The sequence below is a fragment of the Aplidium turbinatum genome, chromosome 3 (assembly GCF_918807975.1).
Source record: "Aplidium turbinatum chromosome 3, kaAplTurb1.1, whole genome shotgun sequence".
Taxonomy (NCBI): domain Eukaryota; kingdom Metazoa; phylum Chordata; class Ascidiacea; order Aplousobranchia; family Polyclinidae; genus Aplidium; species Aplidium turbinatum.
In genome coordinates, this window is record NC_137474.1 from 17,663,382 (window position 1) to 17,686,154 (window position 22,773).

At 39.7% G+C, this 22,773-nt stretch overlaps 1 protein-coding gene across 1 annotated transcript in view; it reads left to right on the forward strand.

The window, feature by feature from the left end:
* Positions 1-381: 381 nt before the first annotated feature.
* LOC145767188 (signal peptidase complex subunit 1-like) overlaps positions 382-22,773 on the forward strand; it is a 30,506-nt gene continuing 8,114 nt past the window's right edge. The window contains exons 1-2 of the mRNA XM_082578964.1: positions 382-480; positions 15,947-16,006. Of these exons, the coding sequence (XP_082435090.1) occupies positions 451-480; positions 15,947-16,006 (90 nt within the window). The 5' untranslated portion in view covers positions 382-450. The remainder of the gene's footprint in view (positions 481-15,946; positions 16,007-22,773) is intronic.

Here is a 22,773-nt window from a genome sequence, read left to right on the forward strand (position 1 = left end):
TTATTCCTAAGTCTAACCTTTCCTAACTTTAATACTAACTCTGGCAACACCTGATTGTAACCATGGCAACAAGTGGGTAAACATAAGTAAGTCGAAATACGGTTAAACTCGGAAGAAAATCACAGTAAAAAATGTGGTAATCTGAGGACAAATGTGGTAATGCAAGTGGTAGTCTAGTTTTGTAAAAGCGGAAGCACTGCTACCATCAGATATTACCGGATCTCAAAAAGCAGAAACAGGATCGTATCAGGATTCTAAAAATCTTAGATCTGTACACATCTGGTCAAAAAGATAGACTCTGACTCTCAGAGACTCAGTCTCAGAATTAGACTCATTTGCAAGAGTCAATTACAAGCAATAACACTGATAAAACTCTTTCGTAGCAGGATTTATCAGTAACATTTGAAACGATTTAATAATTGTATTTTTACCACATTTTGTGAAAAAAAGATGTTTGACTTCATAAAGTCGTATTATATGGTGAGTTGAAGAAAAGACAATTTAACAGTAGTCAATTTAGTGCCTTATACTTTGAAAGCTTGGGCTATTATTACGGTAGTTTTTTTGAAATCTAGAATTCTATGCAAGTAGAAGTTAAATATAATTAAACAACTTCCAAGATCTTAGGCGCTGGGTTTTGAAAATTGCCGGGGGGCAAACTTTCTAGTCGACTGATTGCTTACATTCAAAATGCTGATATTTGTTTGTCAGCATTGATGTTTGTTTGCGACTATCTGCCATTGTATATCGCCAAGCTTTATAATGTAGCCTGAGGTCTCGAAATTCACGGCGGACATCGGACATGTCCGCCGTCACAGCATATGATGTCTGTGGGAAGTACCATCTAGATCGGTCATATTTGTCCGCCGAGAAATAACACAGCAACTAGCGATACAAATCGTCATTGCATAGCACGAACAATTGTTGCGATAATATGTTTTCCAGCGCATTCTAGCGTGCATTTAGAAAATGTGAATACTGTATCCCTTAGCTTCCATTCAAGGTGGAAAACTTTCGATTTTTACATTGCTTCAACGATTGATGACATTGAATCAGCGTAACAAAGGTGAATTCTTCGCTAAGAATGGATAGAGTACAGGTACTTCTACACTAATCACGCAAAATTTAGTTCAAGTTTTACATCACAACGTCTGGCTTTGATCTCCGAGTAATAATTATACAGCAAGGTTGGTGGGTGCAACCTAGTTCGTACCTTGAACCATTCGTACAGTCAGTTCGTACCCTGAAAAGATCGAGAGAAAAAATTAAAAAAAGCCGAAGTCGCTGATTACAGTTTAATAACACAACGCCGAAGTCGCTGATAATCGGAGTTTCCCCCAAACAATTTGAAACAAACTCGAAGGTTAGCGGAAGCGGCAGAAAAATGTTTGCGGAAACTGCGATCAGCGAGGGTTAGGGCATAGGTTACTCTATGGTTAGAGCCATGGATCACTGAATTAGCCATGGATCACTGAATTAGATTTTTAATTCTTATTTTTAATTTTTATTAATTACTAATTCCGTGATCCATGGGTAAGCGGAAACTGCGTTTAACGGAAACTGCGATCAGTTAGGGTTAGAGCATGATTACTCTATGGTTAGGGTTAGCGGAAACTGTGGAAAAATGTTTGCGGAAACTGCGATCAGCGGACTTCGGCTTTGAGCTAATTTTTCTTACGATCTTTTCAGGGGGAAGATTTTAAAATGATTGCGAAAACTGCAATCAGCGACTTTGGCTTTTTTAATTTTTTCTCTCGATCTTTTCAAGGTACGAAGTGATGGTATGAACTGTTCATGGTACGAACTAGGTTGCATCCAAGGTTGGTTACTAAATTAGATTATACGAGTAGGCTATTATAGCAAGATGCAACAAAATTTGTTAGGCAGTGGCTATTTGACCGGCACCGGTCTTTGAATTTGAAACACTATATAACCGGTCATGACGTCACTATATAGACACTTTTTTTCTTTTTCTCTTTCAAAGCAAAAGACGAGAAGCGCCTATATAAGTTCTAAACTCGACAACTTTATTCAACTCGATCCGTGGCGCGTATGATATTTCTCCGGTTGTTTTTCCAGAGGGAATGAGTTCGATACTACTCGGAAGCGTTCCTTTTTTTATTTATTTTTTTTAACCAAATTTTGACCCGAAGTGCATTTATTTTAGTCAATTTTTAATTTGAGTTGCCTACAGCCCTATTTTTTATGTCTTTTCAAATGTGAGTAATAAAGTTGGAGTTTAAAATTTCCGGTAATGATCCTAAGAATTTACCGAAGTCGCTGATCGTAGTTTCCGCAAACATTTTAAAAGGGTTAGGGTTAGGATTGATCGGAGTTTCCGCAAACATTTTAAAAGGGTTAGGGTTGATCGGAGTTTTTTGCAAACATTTAAAAATTTGTGGTAATGATCCTAAAGCCTGATCTACACTACAAGCCCGAAAAGCACAAACGCCTGCCTTGTCCAGCCTCGACTGACTAAAAACTGTCTACACTGGCAAATTTGATCTTGCGACCGTGTGCATTCAAGCGCTAACAACTTCACTTTTTGCTTGGTTACGTAAGCTGGCTGGAAATTCGCCTTTAATTGATTTATACTTATCAATCAAACACATCCATCGCTGTACTGACACAGTGTAATAGGTCAACTGAAAATAATCTAGAATAGTATTGTAGACCTAGAGCTATCCTCTAACTTGTACAGTTGAACACTGCAATCAATGCAAGGCTAGCAGGTAGGCCAACCCAAGTTTGACCAAAAGCCTGGTGAAGTGCTACCTGAACCTGACGAACAGCTAAAGATAGTTTGAATCCGTCTAAGAGGTAGGAACACCATACTAGCTGGAAGGCCAACTTTAATCATACCAAAAGCCTAGTGAAGTGCCACCTTAACCAAACTAACAGCTAAGTCAGGCCTATGTAAGACTTTTTTAAACCTAACCTTTTAATTTTTATCTACACACACCAACTAACCTATTAACTGAAACAGAGTACCATCTTTCCAGAAAACTGAAACTGCCTTTCCACCAAAGTCCCACAAAATGCCAAGACCTGAGCTCAAACTAAATTTGAGCCAGAACCTTGGTCAAGCGAATCTCTCCAGAGCGTGAAAAAAGCTCGCGATGACCAGACATTTTCAGGCCGACGGCGGCGCTGTTGCCGAGAGAAGCTTTGTGTTAAATAAACAAAGAATGCGCCACGCTCAGCTCAAAATATTTTGTAGTGTAGACCAGGCTTAAGAGTTTTTGTTTCTTTGCGGAAAATATTTAAATGTTTGTGGGAACTGCGATCAGTGACTTCGGCTTTTTTTATTTTTTTCTCTCGATCTTTTCAAGGTACGAACTGACGGTACGAATTGTTCATTAGTTTGATGGCTGAATAAGTTGGTTGCATTAGTTTGGTGGCTGTAAAAAGTTACTTGTTGAGAGCAAAGGCTCCCACACATATTTCTGTGTGGGGGCAACTTTTTATGCTGTATTGATACATAAAACAATAGATGAACTAGCGATTGGCAGCAGGAAAACACTTTTTGAATGCAAACCGCAACAGCTTCACGATAAATAATCATGAGAACGAGTTGCGATGCTACAATCCAACACCAGACAACAAAATCTGTCATTTTTACATTGATTTAATGTCTGCAGAGTGCAGACGTTGAATCAATGTAAAAATGACTGATTTTGCTGCCTGGGACATAGCAAAAATCTACCATTTTGTGTCGATTCAATGTCATCAGATGTTGAATGCACCCAAAAACAACATAATTTGCTACGTAGACGGAGCGTGCGTTTAGCTTTATGCGCTTGAAAACATACTCGATGTCGCTTTCGAGTCGAAACCTCTGCAGTGAAATGTCGCGGCAGTGAATCGCTGTGAAAATGAACTTGAAGTGTCTGGGATCCCAGCGACCTCGGCTCCAGCGGAGCGATCGTTTTCAAAAGCTGGCCTGACCGTCACGAAGCTGAGATCCCGACTGACGGGTGACCATGTCGATCAGCTTGTGTTCATAAACACCAACATGGGCCTGAAGCTGTAGACGTTATTTTGTGTTCTTTTTTCGCAAATTTTCATGGCTTTTTTCGCGTTTTCTAGCGAATTTCATGTCGTTTCTTTCAATAAAATCACATTTTGCAGTGTGGTGAATAGTTGTGATATTCGAAGTCGGAAATCGAAAATAAAGTGAATTTCGAATATTCAAATAATCGAAATTGAACACCCCTAGTTTCAATGCATCAAAATATGCACCCCAAGCAAAAAAGCCAAAATAACACCATCTTGTGGTATAAAAATACCCCCGTAAAAAAGTGTTTACAAAATAATCTTTTTAATCATTTGATGAACATTACCTAAGGAACTTGTGTACGAAGTTTTGACTTTGTCACTCAACCCTTTAAGCGGTTGAAGTGAAAAAAATAAATGTAGGGACAAAACTATTGCTCTGAGCCATTTGGAACTGTGTTTATTGAATTCAGTGCCCCTGAAAACCCCCAAATAGCAATTTTTCCCACTCCTCTACCATCTATATAAGAAATATACTTAAAAATCACTCATGCGTAACCAGGATTTGCACCTCGTGTGGCCAAATTGCAATCCTCAATATTGCGAGGACTGAAGGTCATAGAACGCTAATTTTTATTTTAAAAGAGTTGTTTCGATGAGCTCTATCTGAACACAATATATCATAAAATTCTGGAACCATGAGTGTACTAATATTTTTTTTCCTAAATTAAGCATGGAATTACTCCTCTGCAAAGAAGTCAATTTTTTATTATGGGGAGTTAAAATTAGCCCCCAACTTACCTCTTAATAGTTGAGTGACAAAGTTAAAACTTTATACACAAGTTCCTTAGGTAATGTTCTTCAATAGGTTAAAAATATTATTTTGTAAACACTTTTTTATGGGGGTATTTTTACACCACAAGATGGCGTTATTTTGGCTTTTTTGCTTGGGGTGCATATTTTGATGCATTGTAACTTTCTAATAAATATAATGTTACTTATCAAACTTGGTGAAGTTGTTGCCTGGTAGGGAAAGAGCATACATGATAAATATTAATAACCATCCTACTTTTCATAAAAAAGTTACAGGCTTCCAAATATGGCACAAAATTTGTTTTTGATGAAGAAAAGGGCTACTTTGAGACTTGATTACTTCACTATGCTGCAAATTAATTGCATTTTGACAAGGCAATCATGTAATATAGCTAAAAGTGAACCATTTTACCAAAAATAAACTTTATACAACTTTTGGAGCAAATAATATAGTTAATTGAAAATGGTTCAAAAAACCGAATGCGGAAAAGTTTAGGGGGTACCTAAGACTTTAAAGCATCATATTTCTAAAACTACAATAGATATTGAGCTAAAATTTGTAATGTATGGCTAAATCATGCCAAATAACATTTTGACCAAGTTTTAGCAAAATCAAAGAGGGTCAAACTGGGATCTTTATGATTTTCAGGACGTTTGGCATGGAATGACCCTTTACTAAATTTTCAAAAAACCTTCTAAAACTGTAGTTATAGTTCTGAAATGGCGAAGAATTATTATCAAGATAAAGTGATTAAGCATGACTATCGATGGCTAAAACTGGTGTGTCCGCCGTGAGACTTAATTTGTCCGCCGAGATAGCTGCTCAGATCGGACTCGTTTGTCTGCCGTCAACAAAAACAAATTTCGAGGTCTTTAGGCTACTTCGAATTATATGCTGGTCACATTGAACTTTAGCTCTTAATACGCCTAGATACTAAACTGAGCAAACAGCACCTCGTTATTGACACTCCCAAGAAAAAGCAAAGCGGAAGAAATCAAGAAAAACGTTTTTCAATCATTGTTACTGTGCTTCAACGGCACCATGCTGGCATTTATCAGCTACCGTACTTCTGTTTCTTTTGTTATCTTAGGAGCAGCACTCTTGTTGCAACAAGTAGATCTTTTAATTGAGATCGATCTGCAATGAAGATCAAACTAACGCTTAGAAACATTTGATTTAGGATTTTTTTTGAATGATTTGCGGGGGGCAGCCACCCCGAGCTAAAGTCATGGGGGGGATGGGCGTCGCCTCCCTGGAGTCGGCGCCTATGTCCAACATTAAGAGCTCTTCCTAGGTTGACTAATTGTTGAATATATTATATCTGAAATGATATATCTGATAATAATTAATTTAATTAGATTTAGTGGTAATAATGTAACTCCAGTCTAGCATTGATGGGTGAAATGTTTGTGGCAACTCCGACGAGTGACTTCGGCTTTTTGATCATCATCATCATAATCCATCGTCGGTTTGTTCCCCACTAGTGGAATGTTCCCCACTAGGAAATGTTTGTGGAAACTCCGATCAGTGACTTCTGCTTTGTTTTATTTTTTCTCTTGATCTTTTCAGGGTACAAAATGGGGGTACAAAGTGTTCTCTGTTCAGGGTACGAAATAGGTTGCACCCGTCTGAAGTCTAGGTTACCTACATAACCAATTTTTCTAATAGAACATTTCGAATTTATTGCAAGGCTAATTGGTTGGAGCTATGATGCAATAATTATAGTTTTTGTGGTTTGTCCTGGTAATTTTACTGAATGAATTTTGTTGCATAATACTTTTGGCAGTGGCTATGTGACCGGCTCCAGTCTTTTAATCTAAAACACTACTTGACCGGTCATGACGTATTTTTTCTTTCACCTTTTCTTTCAAAGCAAAAGACGAGAGGAGAAAAAAAAGTGAGTATATAAGTTCTAAATTCAACAGTTTTACTCAACTGAATCACTGGCGCGTACGATATTTCTCAGCCTGGTATCCCCAAGGGTATGAGTTCGATACGGGTGCAATAGGGTGTTGCAGGCGCCCCGACCCTCTCGGATTTTGCTTACCTTTTTTGTGGTACTGTGTTTAGCTCAGTAGATCACAAATATGAAGTTTCATAAATTTTCATCGACGTTTACCTCTACCGCCGAGGCCATTTTGAGGCCCACTTTTTGAAATTTTTCATGTATTTTGCCACTAGAGGGCAGTGTATAAGTTTTGCAATATTGGGAGTGCATTTAAAAGATGCTCTATGATGTTCTGAATTGTTTAAAAAAAAAATTGGAGAAATGGGATAAGTATATCCTAAAATATTCAAGTTTTGTCACTCATTTTTTGCACAATACTGCCCCTAGTGGTAAAAAGAAAAGTTAAAATATCTTGAAAACTACTCATCATATTGTTATGGAACTTGCATGCACCCCCCCATTTTCATGGGTAAGGAATTTGATTTTAGCAATATTTTTGCAAAATATTACCACTAGAGGGCGGTAGTTCTAATTTTGAACTATTTTCCTGTGAAAAGGCAATATTGTTGCATTTCTTGAGCTGTGCTTCTGAAGAATACAATTTCATGGTTTATGCACAACAAAATTTATTCAATTATAAAGAAACTGCATGCATGCATGTACTATATCAATAAATCCAAACAGGCAATGTGAGTCTTAGTTAACACAATTTCCGCAAAGGCAGTTGTGCATCTTCATTGTGTTGATAAACGACGTTTTCTAAGATTTGGTATCTTTCTTCAATTCTCCTCCACCACTTGAATATAGTTTTGCGGATTTTTTTCTTGTTTTGCTACATGAAGAAAGTCGGATACCACTTTTACCCCTCTCTCTGCTGAATCATTACAGACTCTGAGTGCACTTATGATACCATTAGCAGAAGCATAGCCATCATCTATTTCCCACTTTTTTGGGTGTTTGACAAGAAAAGTTGTTGAAATGTGCAAAAGTTCAAATAACATTTTGCTGCTGGCATTTGCATAGGAGCACAATGACAGTGAGTTACCAACCATTAACAATGTCTGGCAGCTCTGGCTTATCGTATCCATTACCAAACCTGTTTGTAACCTGGCCATGGAAACTTGCATTTAAACGCAGCAGAGTTCCAGCCAAAGCTTTTTTTTCATCAATAGTGACTTGTTTGTCTCATAGAACTAATGGGATCAGCTCCCCAGTTACATACCATGTGTGCCTACCTAAAGCTTTTAAAGCAGCAAGACTGATAATTTTGTCTACTGCAGCATAGCTTTTGATGTCACTTACCAGTTGCAAATCTTCTCGGGGTGCTGATGCAGCAATTGGACAGTTGAACCACCATCCATTAAATTAATACAAAACTGCAAAGGTCAACAAATCACTCTATGTTTTGTATTTGTGACTTGGAAATGATTCCTTGCGGTAGAAAGTCTTGCAGCATTACTATCTCATAGCAATAGAGCTGCTTTCCCATCCACCTTGCTCGATGGACAGCAGAGAGAAATGCATGCAGCAGAGAAATGGCCTTAAAAAAAAAGAAAAATTTAAAACAACAACACCCAAAAACTTTTTTCAAGCTATCTCTCTGCTGCATGCATTTTTTTTCAAATAAAGCTAGACAAACCACTTCTCTGCCTAGCATGCAGAAAACATATTGGAGAAGTTATACTTTCTCATGTGTGGGAAGCCCTGTAAGTCGAAACGTCAAGATCTCCAGGCATTGAACTATTCGAAAGATTCCGGAACAAAGGATTCAATGCAACCCCACATGCTGCAGCTGTACTGCACACCAAAAATCCTCAAAAGAGTTGGGAGAATTTGTAACAACTCAAAGCAGAAAAGTGTAAGCACATAAAGCTTGAGAGAGATATGCAAAATTATCAGAGGGGTGATTACAAAGAACTTTTAGACCTGATGACGGTGTAGATTGGAATCAACAGTGGACAGTACAACTTCATGAAATGTGGAACAGTCCATCGAGCAAGGTGGATGGGAAAGCAGCTCTATTGCTATAAGATAGTTATGCTGTAAGACTTTCCACCGCAAGGAATCATTTTCAAGTCACAAATACAAAAATTAGAGTGATTTGTTGACCTTTGTGCTTTTGTATTAATTTAATGGATGGTGGTTCAACTGTCCAATTGCTGCATCAGCACCCCGAGAAGATTTGCAACTGGTAAGTAATATCAAAAGCTATGATGCAGTAGACAAAACTATCAGTATTGCTGCTTTAAAAGCTTTAGGTAGGCACACATGGTATGTAACTGGGGAGCTGATCCCATTAGCTCTATGGGACGAACATTCGAACAAGTCACTATTGATGAAAAGGAAGCTTTGGCTAGAACTCTGCTGCATTTAAATGTGGTCACAGCGGTAAACCATAATTCTTCGTGGGAAAATTGTAACATAAAGTTCCCGGATCCGTTTGTCTGTACGTAATGACCGAAAAATAAACACACCTTCGAAACGTCTATTCAAAGTGTATTCCAGTAAAATTAGCCCGCGGCTATCGAAATGACTGGTGCAACGCCGTACACCTAAAAACTGTCACTACAATACAGATTACTTGGATAAAAGACGGAGAATTTGTCCAGCTAGCAAGCACCAAATAAACCAGTTAAATGTGCGACCGACTTCCAACAAACAACTTCGAGAATGAATCAGAAAAATTTGTGATAACTCAAAGGCACGAGAGCAGTTCGTGACGCAATATTTCATGTCCAAACAGGTCTCAAACTGAAACAGGTTTAAACCGGTCTGACACGAGTCTTACGGACGATGGTGCAATTTTGGCTCATGTTTTAGGAATTTCCATGACGTAATATTCAGTAGACCCGAACGGTTTCTACATGACGTTTGACCAGGCGAACAACTGTCTGTAACAAAATGCAAGTTTCCATGGCCAGGTTACAAACAGGTTTGGTAATGGATACGGTAAGCCAGAGCTGCCAGACATTGTTAATGATAACTCATTGTCATTGTGCTTGTATGCAAATACCAGCAACAAAATGTTATTTGAACTTTTGCACATTTCAACAACTTTTCATGTCAAACACCCGAAAGAGTGGGAAATAGATGATGGCAATGCTTCTGCTAATGGTATCATAAGTGCACTCAGAGTCTGTAATGACACAGCAGAGAGAAGGGTAAAAGTGGTATCCGACTTTCTTCATGTAGCAAAACAAGAAAAAAATCCGCAAAACTATATTCAAGCGGTGGAGGAGGATTGAAGAAAGATACCAAATCTTAGAAAACGTCGCTTATCAACACAAAACTGCCTTTGCGGAAATTGTGTTAACTAAGACTCACATTGCCTGTTTGGATTTATTGATATAGTACAGGTATGCATGCAGTTTCTTTACAATTGAATAAATTTTGTTGTGCATAAGCCATGAAATTGTATTCTTCAGAAGCACAGCTCAAGAAATGCAACAATATCGCCTTTTCACAGAAAAATAGTTCAAAATTAGAACTACCGCCCTCTAGTGGTAATATTTTGCAAAAATATTGCTAAAATCAAATTCCTTACCCATGAAAATGGGGGGGTGCATGCAAGTTCCATAACAATATGATGAGTAGTTTTCAAGATATTTTAACTTTTCTTTTTACCATTAGGGGCAGTATTGTGCAAAAAATGAGTGACAAAACTTGAATATTTTAGGATATACTTATCCCATTTCTCCAATTTTTTTTTTAAACAATTCAGAACATCATAGGGCATCCTTTAAATATACCCCAATATTGCAAAACTTATACACTGCCCTCTAGTGGCAAAATACATGAAAAATTTCAAAAAGTGGGCCTCAAAATGGCCTCGGCGGTGGAGGTAAACGTCGATGAAAATTTATGAAACTTCATATTTGTGGTCTTCTGATCTGAACACAGTACCACAAAAAAGGTAAGCATGGTGAAACCAAGATTTAAATTTCATGGGGCGCCTGCAACACCCTAGGGTGCAACCTAGTTTGTACCCCGAACAGTCCGTACCCTGAAAAGATAGAGAGAAAAAATTAAAAAGTTGAATTCGCCGATTGCAGTTTAATAGCACAAAGCCAAAGTCGCTGATCGGAGTTTCCGCAAACAACTCGAGGGTTAGGGTTAGCGGAAACTGCGGAAAAATATTTGCGGAAACTGCGATCAACGAGGGTTAGGGTTAGAGCATAGATTACTCGATGGTTAGGGTAAGCGGAAGCTGCGGTTAGCGGAAACTGCAATCAGCGAGGGTTAGGGTTAGAGCATAGATTACTCTATGGTTAGAGTTAGGGTAAAGGTTAGCGGAAACTGTGGAAAAATGTTTGCGGAAACTGCGATCAGCGAGGGTTAGGGTTAGAGCATAGATTAGTCTATGGTTAGAGTTAGGGTTAGCGGAAAGTGCAGAAAAATGTTTGCGGAAACTGCGATCCGTGAGGTTTAGGGTAAGAGCATAGATTAGTCTATGGTTAGGGTTAGCGGAAACTGCAATCAGCGACTTCGGCTTTCTCTCGATCTGTTCAGGGGGAAAATTTTAAAATGTTTGCGGAAACTGCGGTCAGCGACTTCCGCTTTTTTTAATTTTTTCTCTTGATCTATTCAGGGTACGAACTAGGTTGCATCCATTCGATACTACCGGCAAGGATTTTATTTTAAACTAAATTGCCTGCAAAAAAACACTGCCTAAAAGTAAACTGAACATTGATGATGAAACCATTTTTACAGCCACCAAACTAACTTGTCGAGAGCAAAAATATAATGCGTCGTATGGTCACATCCTCTTATGACGAACGGAAACTTACCCTGAGAAATTCTCAAATTCCAGCAAATTAAAAAAAACTCTAACTTTATTACTCATTGAAAAAAATATTTGAATCAATTTTAAGATATTAACGTCTACCCTTTAAAGTACGTGTTAATTTGAAGAGAAGGAGACATTATTTATGGTCTCTGTTAAAGAAGGACCTTTAGTGCAAACTAGCACATGTTAAAATTATTTGGATTTGAACAGTCAATTCATAGAACTCACGACGTGATACATCTTCTTGTACACCATACTATACTTCCAAGTTTGATCAACTAATGAATTGATAGATTTACAAGTCTTTCTAGTATTATTTACTTGTTTCTGTTTCTTGCTTTAGCCATCATAAAGTAACACACTGTTCACTTCAAACTCTGTTATTTATAATGAATACAAAGGACACAGCTTGATTAAACGAGGGCGAAGCATAAAAGCAAAAAAAATTTTAATTGAATCGTCACAAACGAAATAATGAAGAATCATGTTGGCCACGTAATGGAATTGTAAATCTATCAATTCATTAGTTGAAAGACTTGTAAATCTATCAATTCATTAGTTGATCAAACTTGGAAGTATAGTATGGTGGACAAGAAGATGTATCACGTCGTGAGTTCTATGAATTGACTGTTCAAATCCAAATAATTTTAACGTGTGCTAGTTTGCACTAAAGGTCCTTCTTTAACAGAGACCATAAATAATGTCTCCTTCTCTTCAAATTAACACGTACTTTAAAGGGTAGACGTTAATATCTTAAAATTGATTCAAATATTTTTTTCACTGTATTTAGATGCTTTAAGTATCTGCTTTACGTGGATCCCTTGTGGACTTTACGCCCATTCAAGGTTAAAAAGTGTCGCAAACCCCCCTTTTTTAATTTGATTTATTACTCATATTTGAAAAGACATAAAAAATTTGGCTGTAGGCTACTCAAATTAAAAATTGATCACAAAAATGCAGCAGCCTAACGATTGAGTCACTTCGGGTCAAAATTTAGCTTAAAAAAAAAGAATGCTTCCGGGTAGTATTAAACTCATTCCCTCTGAAACACCAGCCTGAAAATTATTGTACGCTACTACGCGTCACCGACCCAGTTGAATAAAATTGTCGAATTTAGAACTTATATAGGCACTTTTTTCTTCTCATGTAGTAACGTCTTGACCTGTCAAATAGTGTTTCAGAATAAAAGACCGGAGCCAGTCAAATAGCCACTGCCATTAAAAAAACTCTTTATTACTCACTCATATTTGAAAAGACATAAAAGATAGGGCTGTAGGCTACTCAGATTAACGATTGAGTATTCGAGTTAGAATTTAGTTTAAAAAAAAACCTTCCGGCTAGTATCAAACTCACATCCTTGGGAATACCAGGCTGACAAAAATCTTGAGGCGCCACTGATTCAGTTGAAAAAATACTGTTGAATTTAGAAGTTATGTAGGCACCTTTTTTAATTTGTTCTTTCGTCTTTTGCTTTGAATGAGAAAGTGAAAGAAAAAATATGTTACGTCATGCCGTCAAATACAGCAGAACTCGGTTAATCCGGATTCAATTTGACCGGCGATTCCATTCGGATTAGGCGAAGATCCGGATTAACCGATGACGGTTCTATCAAGCTTGCCGTTACCTAGATAGAAGGGTATCGGTAAAAATCACCGAAATTGAACGCATTAGTGTGGTCATCTGCCAATTCCGAGACGCGCGATCACCACATTAACGACCCAGTGATAGAATTCTTTTGAAATGCATGTAAAATGAATGTATTTGTACACTCTGCGTCTAACGCAAGAACACACTGGCAAAAGTTACATCTTCAGACATGCGTGTCGGAATAATCTGTAGTCACTGAAACTTTAGAAAACAGTTACCGAAGACGAGTTTCTATGGAAAACTTGCAAAAAATCACGGTCAAACAAAGCAAATCCGGCTAAAGCAATAGAGAAAGCGCAACTTTTGTTCAGAATAGGCGAAGATCCAGATTAAATAATCTGGATAATCCAAAGCTGTTTCTCAAGAAAAAGATTACAAATCATTTGTACTTCCAGTTTTATCCGGAGTTGGCGAAGATCCGGATTAACCGAGTTCCACTGTAGTGTTTTAGATTAAAAGACCGGCACCGGTCAAATAGCCACTGCCAATACTTTTTGAATGTTATGATTGGCTTGTAAACTTTAAATGCACTGTAATGTATGGTTAGATGTGTAGTGATTTTTTCAGATTTAAAGCTCAAGCTGTTTTTAAAAAAACTCTGCTTTCACAATTACAGACAAAATCGGTTATTCTTATCTGCCATTTGCCAGACATTTTGATGCGGTATCTTATTGATACGTTTAACAAATTTGCTCTAGAAAAGAGATTTATTGTAATCAGGCGTTATTGTTGAGAATGTGAGTTTGCACTCAGTTGCATTGGGCTTCACAAGTGCAACCTATTTCGTCCCCTGAACACTTTGTCCCACAGTTTCGTCCCCTGAAAAGATCGAGAAAAAAATATTTTAACAGAGCCAAAGGCGCTGACCGCCCCGGAGTTGCTGCTATGAAATTTTTTAGTATTTGCGTTGATGGAGCATGGAAGTTAATAGGATTTGGTATTCTGGATTCGATTTAGTATTCCGGAATAATTCTGGAGTAGTGAAATATTCTGAATTGCCCATCCCTATCTTTAATGACACTTAACTTAATGTTTGTATTGCTCTTGATATATGTATTCTTGTCCGTGAGGTTACCGGAATTGTGCAAATTTGTTTTTGTTGTTTTTATTGGATTTTTAGACTTTTTTTGTATCAAATTTTCAGACTTTTGTATCAAATTGTGTAATTTTGTTCAAATAACACCAGGTTTCACCAGATTTTTGTCTGGTTCCAATCTTGTTTTTGTCGGCACCAAATCATTTCAAATTTCACCAGATTTTCATAATCTAGTAGCCTAGCCAATTTTTTGAAACACCATCTGGCACCTCTGCTCTGACTGGCTTTCACTCCTTTCTGTTCTGATTTATCCCATCAATATTTCAATAAGGTGTATTGTGATGTCACTTGCATCCTGCTTATCGTCAGACATCAGCTGCTTGGTCAATCAATAATGTTAACAATTCAAGCATAGACAGTATGTATTGTGATTTATCGGGTGCTTTAACTGCTCTCTAATCCTTTGTGATTATAAGTGGCAAAGTACTTTATCCACAAGGCCGCTTGCGTAAAATTTTCTTGGAACTTCATGGCGGACAAATGCAGCCAACGGAAGGGCGAGACCCGGCGGACAAAATGTTGGTTTTTGTAGGTTAATCGCGGCCATGGCCCCGATGGCCGCCTTCAGTATTGAGGCCTGAGTTTTACTTAACATTAGGTAGGATTTGGTTTGGGATTTCAGTGTTTGATACAATGAAATGGTTGATATATATATTTAAGCAGTAGGCCTATGCGCTTAAGCGAGTTTGTCTGTATTTGTTCTTTGCTGTTCTCTACATGTTCGCGCCAGCAATGAAAAATAAATTGAATTGAATTGAATTTCATCTAAAATCTGAATTTAATAAAAAGTATAGCATTCTATCCTATATTCATCATCAATTAGTAGAAATAGGGTGCAACCTATTTCGTCCCCTGGACACTTCGTACTCTTATTTCGTACCCTGAAAAGATCGAGAAAAAATACAACAGAGCCGAAGTCGCTGATTGAAGTTGCCGCAAACAGTTCAAAATTTCTCTCGATCTTTTCAGGGGACGAAATAGGTTGCAGGAAATCTCGAAATTCGATTTTATTGACAGCGGTCACACCAGTTTTAACGTCGATCGTCATACTTAATTACTTTATCTTAAACTGTATCTCCGGTTTAGAAGACTTTAAAATTTCAGCAAAATCACTCTGACAGGCTTTCATCAGACCAACGACCTGCGCTTGGAGAGTCAAACGTTTCACTAGGCTTTTTTCCTTAGGTATATTTTTGAGTGTCATTTGAGCGAAAGTGATGAAGAACGAGTAGGTTCATCATATTATTCATTGTATTACCCATTCATTCTTAGCGAAGAATTCACCTTTGTTACGCTGATTCAATGTCATCAATTGTTGAAGCAACATAAAAATCCAAAGCTTTTCTGCTTAAATGGAAGCTAAGTGATACAGTATTAACATTCTCTAGATGCACACTAGAATGTGCTGGATGTTATATTCTCGCAACAATTGTTCATGATATGCAATAACGTCAGGGTTAGAAATGTTTAAGCCAAGGATTTTACCTTGTTTTTACCTGTTTTTACTTGTTCATCACCAGAACACTTCATACCCCAATTTCAGGGGACGAAATCGGGGTACGAATATTGCATCCATAGAAATACATCTGCTTGCATCATTATACAGAATTTAAAAGTTCAAATAAATAAAAATCCACCAAGCACCTTTTCTTTATTTAGGATTATTCCGGGCAAAAGCTGTCAGAACAAATCTTTCAAGTTATCACTGTTATATTTGGTGTAAGTATTTTTTATTTTCTGCATGATCACTTTTCATAGAATTGGTATTTATAAGTCAAAGTATCACTCACTGTTTTAAGCTCACTTGTCTCATGGTTTATAAACAAAATGTGTTTGTAACTATATTTCCTGTTTTCAAAACCAGTTTATGATATACAGTAGAATTCGCCTATAGTGACACCTGAAGGGACCGCGGAAAAAGTGTCACTATAAGCGAAGTGTCACTATAGACGAATGATGACGTCGTTGATAACGTCACTTGTGCAGTATCTGCGCATGCGCATCCATGTTGGTTTAATTCAAACCCAGTCAGCAAATCAATCCTTTATGGTTCAACCTCTGCATACGTTAAATCAATGTAAAAAGATGGATTTGCTGGCTGAGAACTGGCGAATGCTGATAAGGACAAAATATGATTCCAACTTGAACTGGAAATACACCGTAAAGTGTCCTTATATGGAAATTTTTGAGCCCAAGGGACAGAAATGTGGCGTCACTGTAAGCAAAGTGTTCTTATACACGAAGTCACTATAGGCGAAGTCATTTCTATGCAAAACATATGGTTTGCAAACGGGACTTTGCAACAGGTGTCACTATAGGCGAAGTGTCACTATAGCCAAAGTCACTATAGGCGAATTCTACTGTATATAATATAAATTAACATTAACCCCGATGTGGTGTGGATTTAACATTACTGGCTGTATTCTTCCCCTTTATGCCTGTTTATTCCTGCCTGTTTATGCCTTTTTATTCCTGTTTATTCGGCTCTATTCTTCTCCTTTATGGTTCTTTATGCTATGCCTTACCATGCCTGTTCCAGGCTTAAGCGTTCATGCATAGTTATTCCGATATTTAACTCTATTAAAACTGTTGTGGTTGGAACGTGAAGAACTGAAGATGATCCTTGAGGTCATACGCGCCGACTTCCGGGGGGCGTTGCCCCCCGGAAATTTATGGTTGAGGGGCAACAAAAATGGCTACCAAGAAGTGTTTAAAGATAAAATTGTTTGCGAAAGAGATTTAGATCATTTAAACGGACGATCTCGTGTATAAGTCGAACCTCTACTTTTGAGCTGAAATCCGTGATATTTCCTTCTCCCGTGTATAAGTAGAATAGCTCATTAGAATCATCTATTGGCATTGACATACGGTGAGGAAATTTTAAAGTAGATGATAAAGTAACTTACGCTGCTGGAATAGTCACGGCAATATTCACGGCAATATTAAATAAATCAGCTAATTTATTTAGCTATTTTCAAGGAGGTCTTCCCGCTGTGAGATCAATTATGATTCAACAGAACGCATTGTTTTGTTCGCAATGTTGTGAGAATTAAATCGAAAACCGATAAAACAAAAGGTGTTGGTCTTGGTCGCAGATATTGCTGCATTAATGATGTCTTTTACCGCTATTTATCACCTAGTCAACCTGACATCATTGTTTTATGCGGCCGCTAAGGTTTGACATCGACTTCAACGATCATGAAATGTTACGTAGGAAGAACGATTATATCCTACACACAAAAATACAAATAAATTGATCTCTTGAAACAGCTCTTCCTGCTGTTTTGTCTCCTGGGCTTTGCATATTGCTCAACAAGTGCATAAAGTTTAGAATTGACAATAAATCATACAATTTGAAAATTAAGTTTGAATTACTGCAAATAAACGTATTCAAAACTTTTACTTCGGCCGACAACATTTCACACTCCGTAATCTACGTCGGCAATGATTTTGCAAAAATGTGTTCATGTGTTCATTTTGAAAACTGTTGAGCTGGAGACAACAGCTGCTTGTCCCGTGTATACAGTAAGTCGAACCTGCTTTCTGAAGTGAAAATCACTTGCGAACATCTCGACTTATACTTGAGTATATAAGCTATTCGATAAAAGACTAAGTTATAAAGACTTTCGATAAAAAACAGGAGAGAAAACACTTCGCACTTGTTGTTAACGCTTTGAAGGTAAGTAATTAGAAAAACGAGCGAAACAAGGTTTAATAAAACTGATAGCGGGTTTCCAATCTGCTTGAGATCATGATTTTTTGCGTTTTGTTTCGATAACTTCACTGTCTTGATCGTTGTTATTCACTCGTGCGAAAAGAAAATGAATCGGCTTGTTTTCCAACTGTTCCAATTATAAGCTAACAATATCAAAATTGTTACGACTAGGCGTACTGCATGCGAAAAACTAATCGTTTCAAGCAGCGGTTCTAATAAATTCGGTTTGCGACCTAGGTGTCAATATAAACAAGATGGTAAGCTTAATCAAAGACTATTTTAATTGAGTAAAATAGCGTTATGGTTATGACGTCATCACCTTTCTCACCCCCCAAGATTTTTTGAAAAGTCGGCGCCTATGCTTGAGGTTATTAGAAAAAGTGAGGCGCTGCTTTCCACGAGCTCGTTTTCCTTTGATCTTTCCACAAAAAGCAGTACATATGTTTTAATTGTGTTTTTCCTCATGACATGGCCAAAAAACTTGTTTGTTGCTTGATGGTGTTTTTCAAGAGGGTTCTGGTTTGTTTGGTTTGAGACTCGTTTCATGATAATGCAACAAGGGCTGTTACTGCAGTACATACCATTAGAATTGTAGAAGATGCCCAGTAAAGGTTTGTACAAGAGCGATACTTCTCTCTGCATGATCGTTTGTTGCAGCTAATGACTTACAAAATTTTCAAAGGACAACAAAACATCACATATCACATCATTGAAAGACCAATCAACTTTTCTGACAAAAAAAAAGAATTATGAATATTATAATGAAAATAGCATCACAAAGTTGTAGTAATTTTATTTCCAGTTAGGTGCCATAGTCACCCCAGTTGACTGTACATTATTGAAATGAATTACAGTGAATTCGTTGTCGTCGTGTGAGCGTCTGGGGCCGAGGGTCCATCCTTTTACCACCCCAGATTGACGATGTTCCCGGACTACACTGGAAGGCTACTAGAGAGCAGCCAGTCCTTGGTTTCATCATCCATGACACGCAGACCTTCCATTCCGTTAGGTGGCTTGAAGATGGAGCAGTCATTGATGATGTGGTGTGCGGTCTGTTCCTCGGCACCACATTCACAGGAGTAGGAAGAGGCCATTCCCCATTGGTGCATGGTTGAGCGGAAAAGGCCGAGGCGCACCCATGCCTGTCTTGGTAGTGTTAGACCAATGAGGCGTGTGTCGACGTTGGTGATGAACGAATAGAGTCTGGAGGCGGTTGACTTCCATTCAGAACTCCATTTATGGTCCGCCCAAGCAGCCGCAGAGTTGTCTTGTACATCAGCTTCGTTGATAAGAAATTGAGCGGCTGGCACGAATGGGTGTCTTGATTTCAATCGACGGGGGTGCTCGTTTGGGAGAGCAGAGATCTTGTGGTGGAGAAGGTGGTTAGGCTCCAGTGCCCGTCGACCGAAGGACAGAGTGGCTTTTTTGCGACGAAGCTCAGCGAGTTGGATGCCAGCGAGAATGGGGAGATTGTCCAATGGTGTGGGATGCAGGCATCCGGTCACTGTGTGCAGGGCGCTGTTTATGGCAGTGAGCACCGCGGCACCAAACAGGTACACAGTACTCTGCTGAAGAGTAGACAAGGGCTAAGGCTGCTATACGCAAAGTGTCAGCCCTCGCCCCCCAGCTATGTGAGTTTCTTGCGCAGTGACACCAAAGGGTGGCGGTATGTGAGCGATCTGTCCAGTGTCACCCCAAGATATCTTGGTTCGGGGCAGAAGGACAGAGATTTTTTGTTGTTCTGGACATGTAGCTCACGATCAGCTTCCCGATTGTGGAGGTGGAAAGCTGCTGCCACAGTTTTAGTTTCGCTAAGTTTCTGTCGCCAGTTCTGGAGATAGGCTGAGAGAGTTTTCATGTCCTGGCTCAAGGTGTCTTCTAGATTTTCCCACGACTTTGTGGAGTGGAGAATTGCCAGGTTGTTCGCATATGCATATGTTGCGGAGACCGTAGTTGGCAGATCGGGTGTAGATGTTGAAAAGAAGTGGAGCCAGGACCGATCCCTGTGGGACGCCGTTTTTCAGGCATCTCAGTCTGCTTCGCCATGAGCTACCGGTGGTGAGGGTGAAGCTTCGATTCCTGACGAGTTCCATAATCATATGAACCATATGTCGGTCAGGAAGCAGGTGAAGCAGTTAGAAAGTAAGGCCGCGATGCCATACGGTGTCATAGGCAGCTGTAAGATCTAGAAAGACAGCGCCGGCCTTCTCTTTTGCCTCAAAGCAATCCTCGATGTCTTGGGTACGGTGGATTTTCCTCGCCGAAACCCAGCTTGCTTTTTTGGAAGGAGCGGTCGATGATTGGGTTGACGCGTGCATAGATCAGTCTTTCGAGGATCGTGAAAGGAACACAGAAGAGGGATATCGGACAATAGCTCCTTGGGTCCTCTGGTGGCCTTTGAGGTTTAGGGATCGCAACTACTAAAGCTCTTCTCCAGATTTTTGGGATTGTGAGGTGGTGCAGGTAGAAAGAGAGGAATCCACGTAACCAGGACTTTAGGGCATGGCCAGCATGGAGCACAAGCTCAGGGCAGATCTTATCCGGCCCTGGAGACTTGTGTGGTTTCACTAGGCGGAGGGCGGTGGCGAATTTCTCTGGAGTGAAGTCTCCAGAGATTGCTTCCTCTTGTGGTGTTTCCACTCGCCAAAGGACAGATACTTCCTTGGCAACAAGGCGGGATGCCTTGTGGTCCTTTGTCTTGTAGACCCACTTCTGCACTAGCTGGGAAGCGATGGCATTAGCAGAAACGGGGCACTGACGAGGGGAGTTTGCTGAGCGCCCAGTGAGGTTATTGATGATGCTCCATGCTTTGCGGCTTGAGTGTGAGAAGTCGATGGTTTGGACAGCTTCGTTCCATCGCTCAAGCTTCTTTGTATCCAGCCGATCAAGTAGTCTGGTGGCGGCGGTGTTAGAAGCAGCACCACTTGTGGCGCCGGTGTTAGAAGCAGCACCACCAGGTAGGAGCGACAGAGAGCTTCACACTTAGAGTCCCAGCATGGTGTATAGCTGGTTCGATGGCCACGTGGTATTGTGGGCTGTGGCCTTTGCCGCAGTTGTTATGGCATTGCAGAAGTCCTGGTATGCCTCGTCTGCGTTGCATGTTTCAGGTGATGGTAACTTTGCAGCAGACTCATTGGTCAAGAGGCTGTATTGATTCCAATCGGCTTTTTTGAAGTTCCATCGCTTCACCGGTGAACTCGGGACAGGAGCCACAAGTTTTGGGGTGACGATGAGGGACGGCCGGTGGTGGAACCGCAGGAACTTCTCAAGCACACGTCTGTCTGGAAGAGAGCTGTCGACACTCGCGAAGGCTAAGTCAGGGTTTGTCCCCTTTCCCCAGCGGCCGGAGTGGAAACTGGCTGGTTCCTTTGGGTTGAATAGGAGGGCAAGATGATTTGTAGAGGCCCAGTTAGCCAGCAATTCTCCGTTGCTGCTTGTGTTGTTGTAGCCCTAGTCGATGTGCTGGCAGTTGAAATTGCCGGGTCTGCTACTATTCGGTGAGTCCGATTCGGGGAGTCCGATTCGGTGAGTTCCTAACCTCTAACCCCTAACCCTAAAACGGCAATGATAATTAGGCTACGGTACCCAATAATTAAAAAAAAAAATTAAAAAAATCCCCCGTTAAGGGATCGGACTCACCGAATCAGACTCACCGAATCGGACTCACCGAAACGGACTCACCGAAACGGGCCATTCCGGAAATTGCCAGCGTAGAGACTGGAGGAGGGGAACGTTGGAAGAGATGGTGGCAACATTTGCGAGGGTGGGGGCTTGTAGATGTTGACGATGTTGTAGTCTGAGATACAAATGCACAGTGCACACCCACTCAATCTCAGCATCAATTGGAGATTGGTCGACAAAGGTCCACTTCAGGCTCTCATGCACAAACGTGGCAATGCCGTGCTTCCTGCTTAAGGTAGACCCGGCTAGCGTGTAGTTGGGAATAGCTAGCCTATCTGCAGAGGTGCAGTGGGTTTCTTAAAAGAGGATGGCGAGTGCCCGGTTGGTACGTGAAAGCTGCTCCACAACTTTGATCTTGCTTGGTGTATAGCCTTCTATGTTGAGCTTCTATGTGGGGCGTCTGAACTTGTCCATTGCCCCTTGCAGCTGTGCCGTCCGGGTGGAGGTTCTTGGTTGACAAGTTTCGTTTGGCATCTGCTTGGGTGCAGATGTTACTCACAGGATGGTACACAAGGAGCCACTTTTTGTCCATCCAGTGAATTATTGGCATGTGATATGAAATGAGAAAATACATTTTGGATTATTGCCTTGTCTTCCGGAAAAATTGTGAATTTAAGGGCAGATCGCCATGCGGTATTTGTTGCTTCTTTCAGTTGAGGTTGTTGGATTTCACAAAAAATGTGTTGAATGAAAACCCAGCATTTGTCCTCTCTTGGTGGCCATACAAACAAATCTTCTGTAGTATCACCGTCATATTGATGAAGAAAATTTACAAGTGCATCTTCTGAAGCAGTATTAATTGTAGTTATTATTCCAATCCACCACCAATCATAAAAGCAAGAAACATATTTGGCAACCTTTAGATCACTTACAGATATGCTCGGCTCATAATCTGAAAAGATGGTGTCTATAGGCTACTAGCATAAAGCTCGTCCTCAGATGTCCACTTGAACATAACTTTTCCAACTGATACTGGTGTAAAATAGTGAAACAAACGAGCTCCAGGCACTGTACAACCAGATTCATACCGCTTTTCAAGAAAAGCTCTGATGTTGCTAAGATACTCTGGATCCAACAAAAACTTCAATTC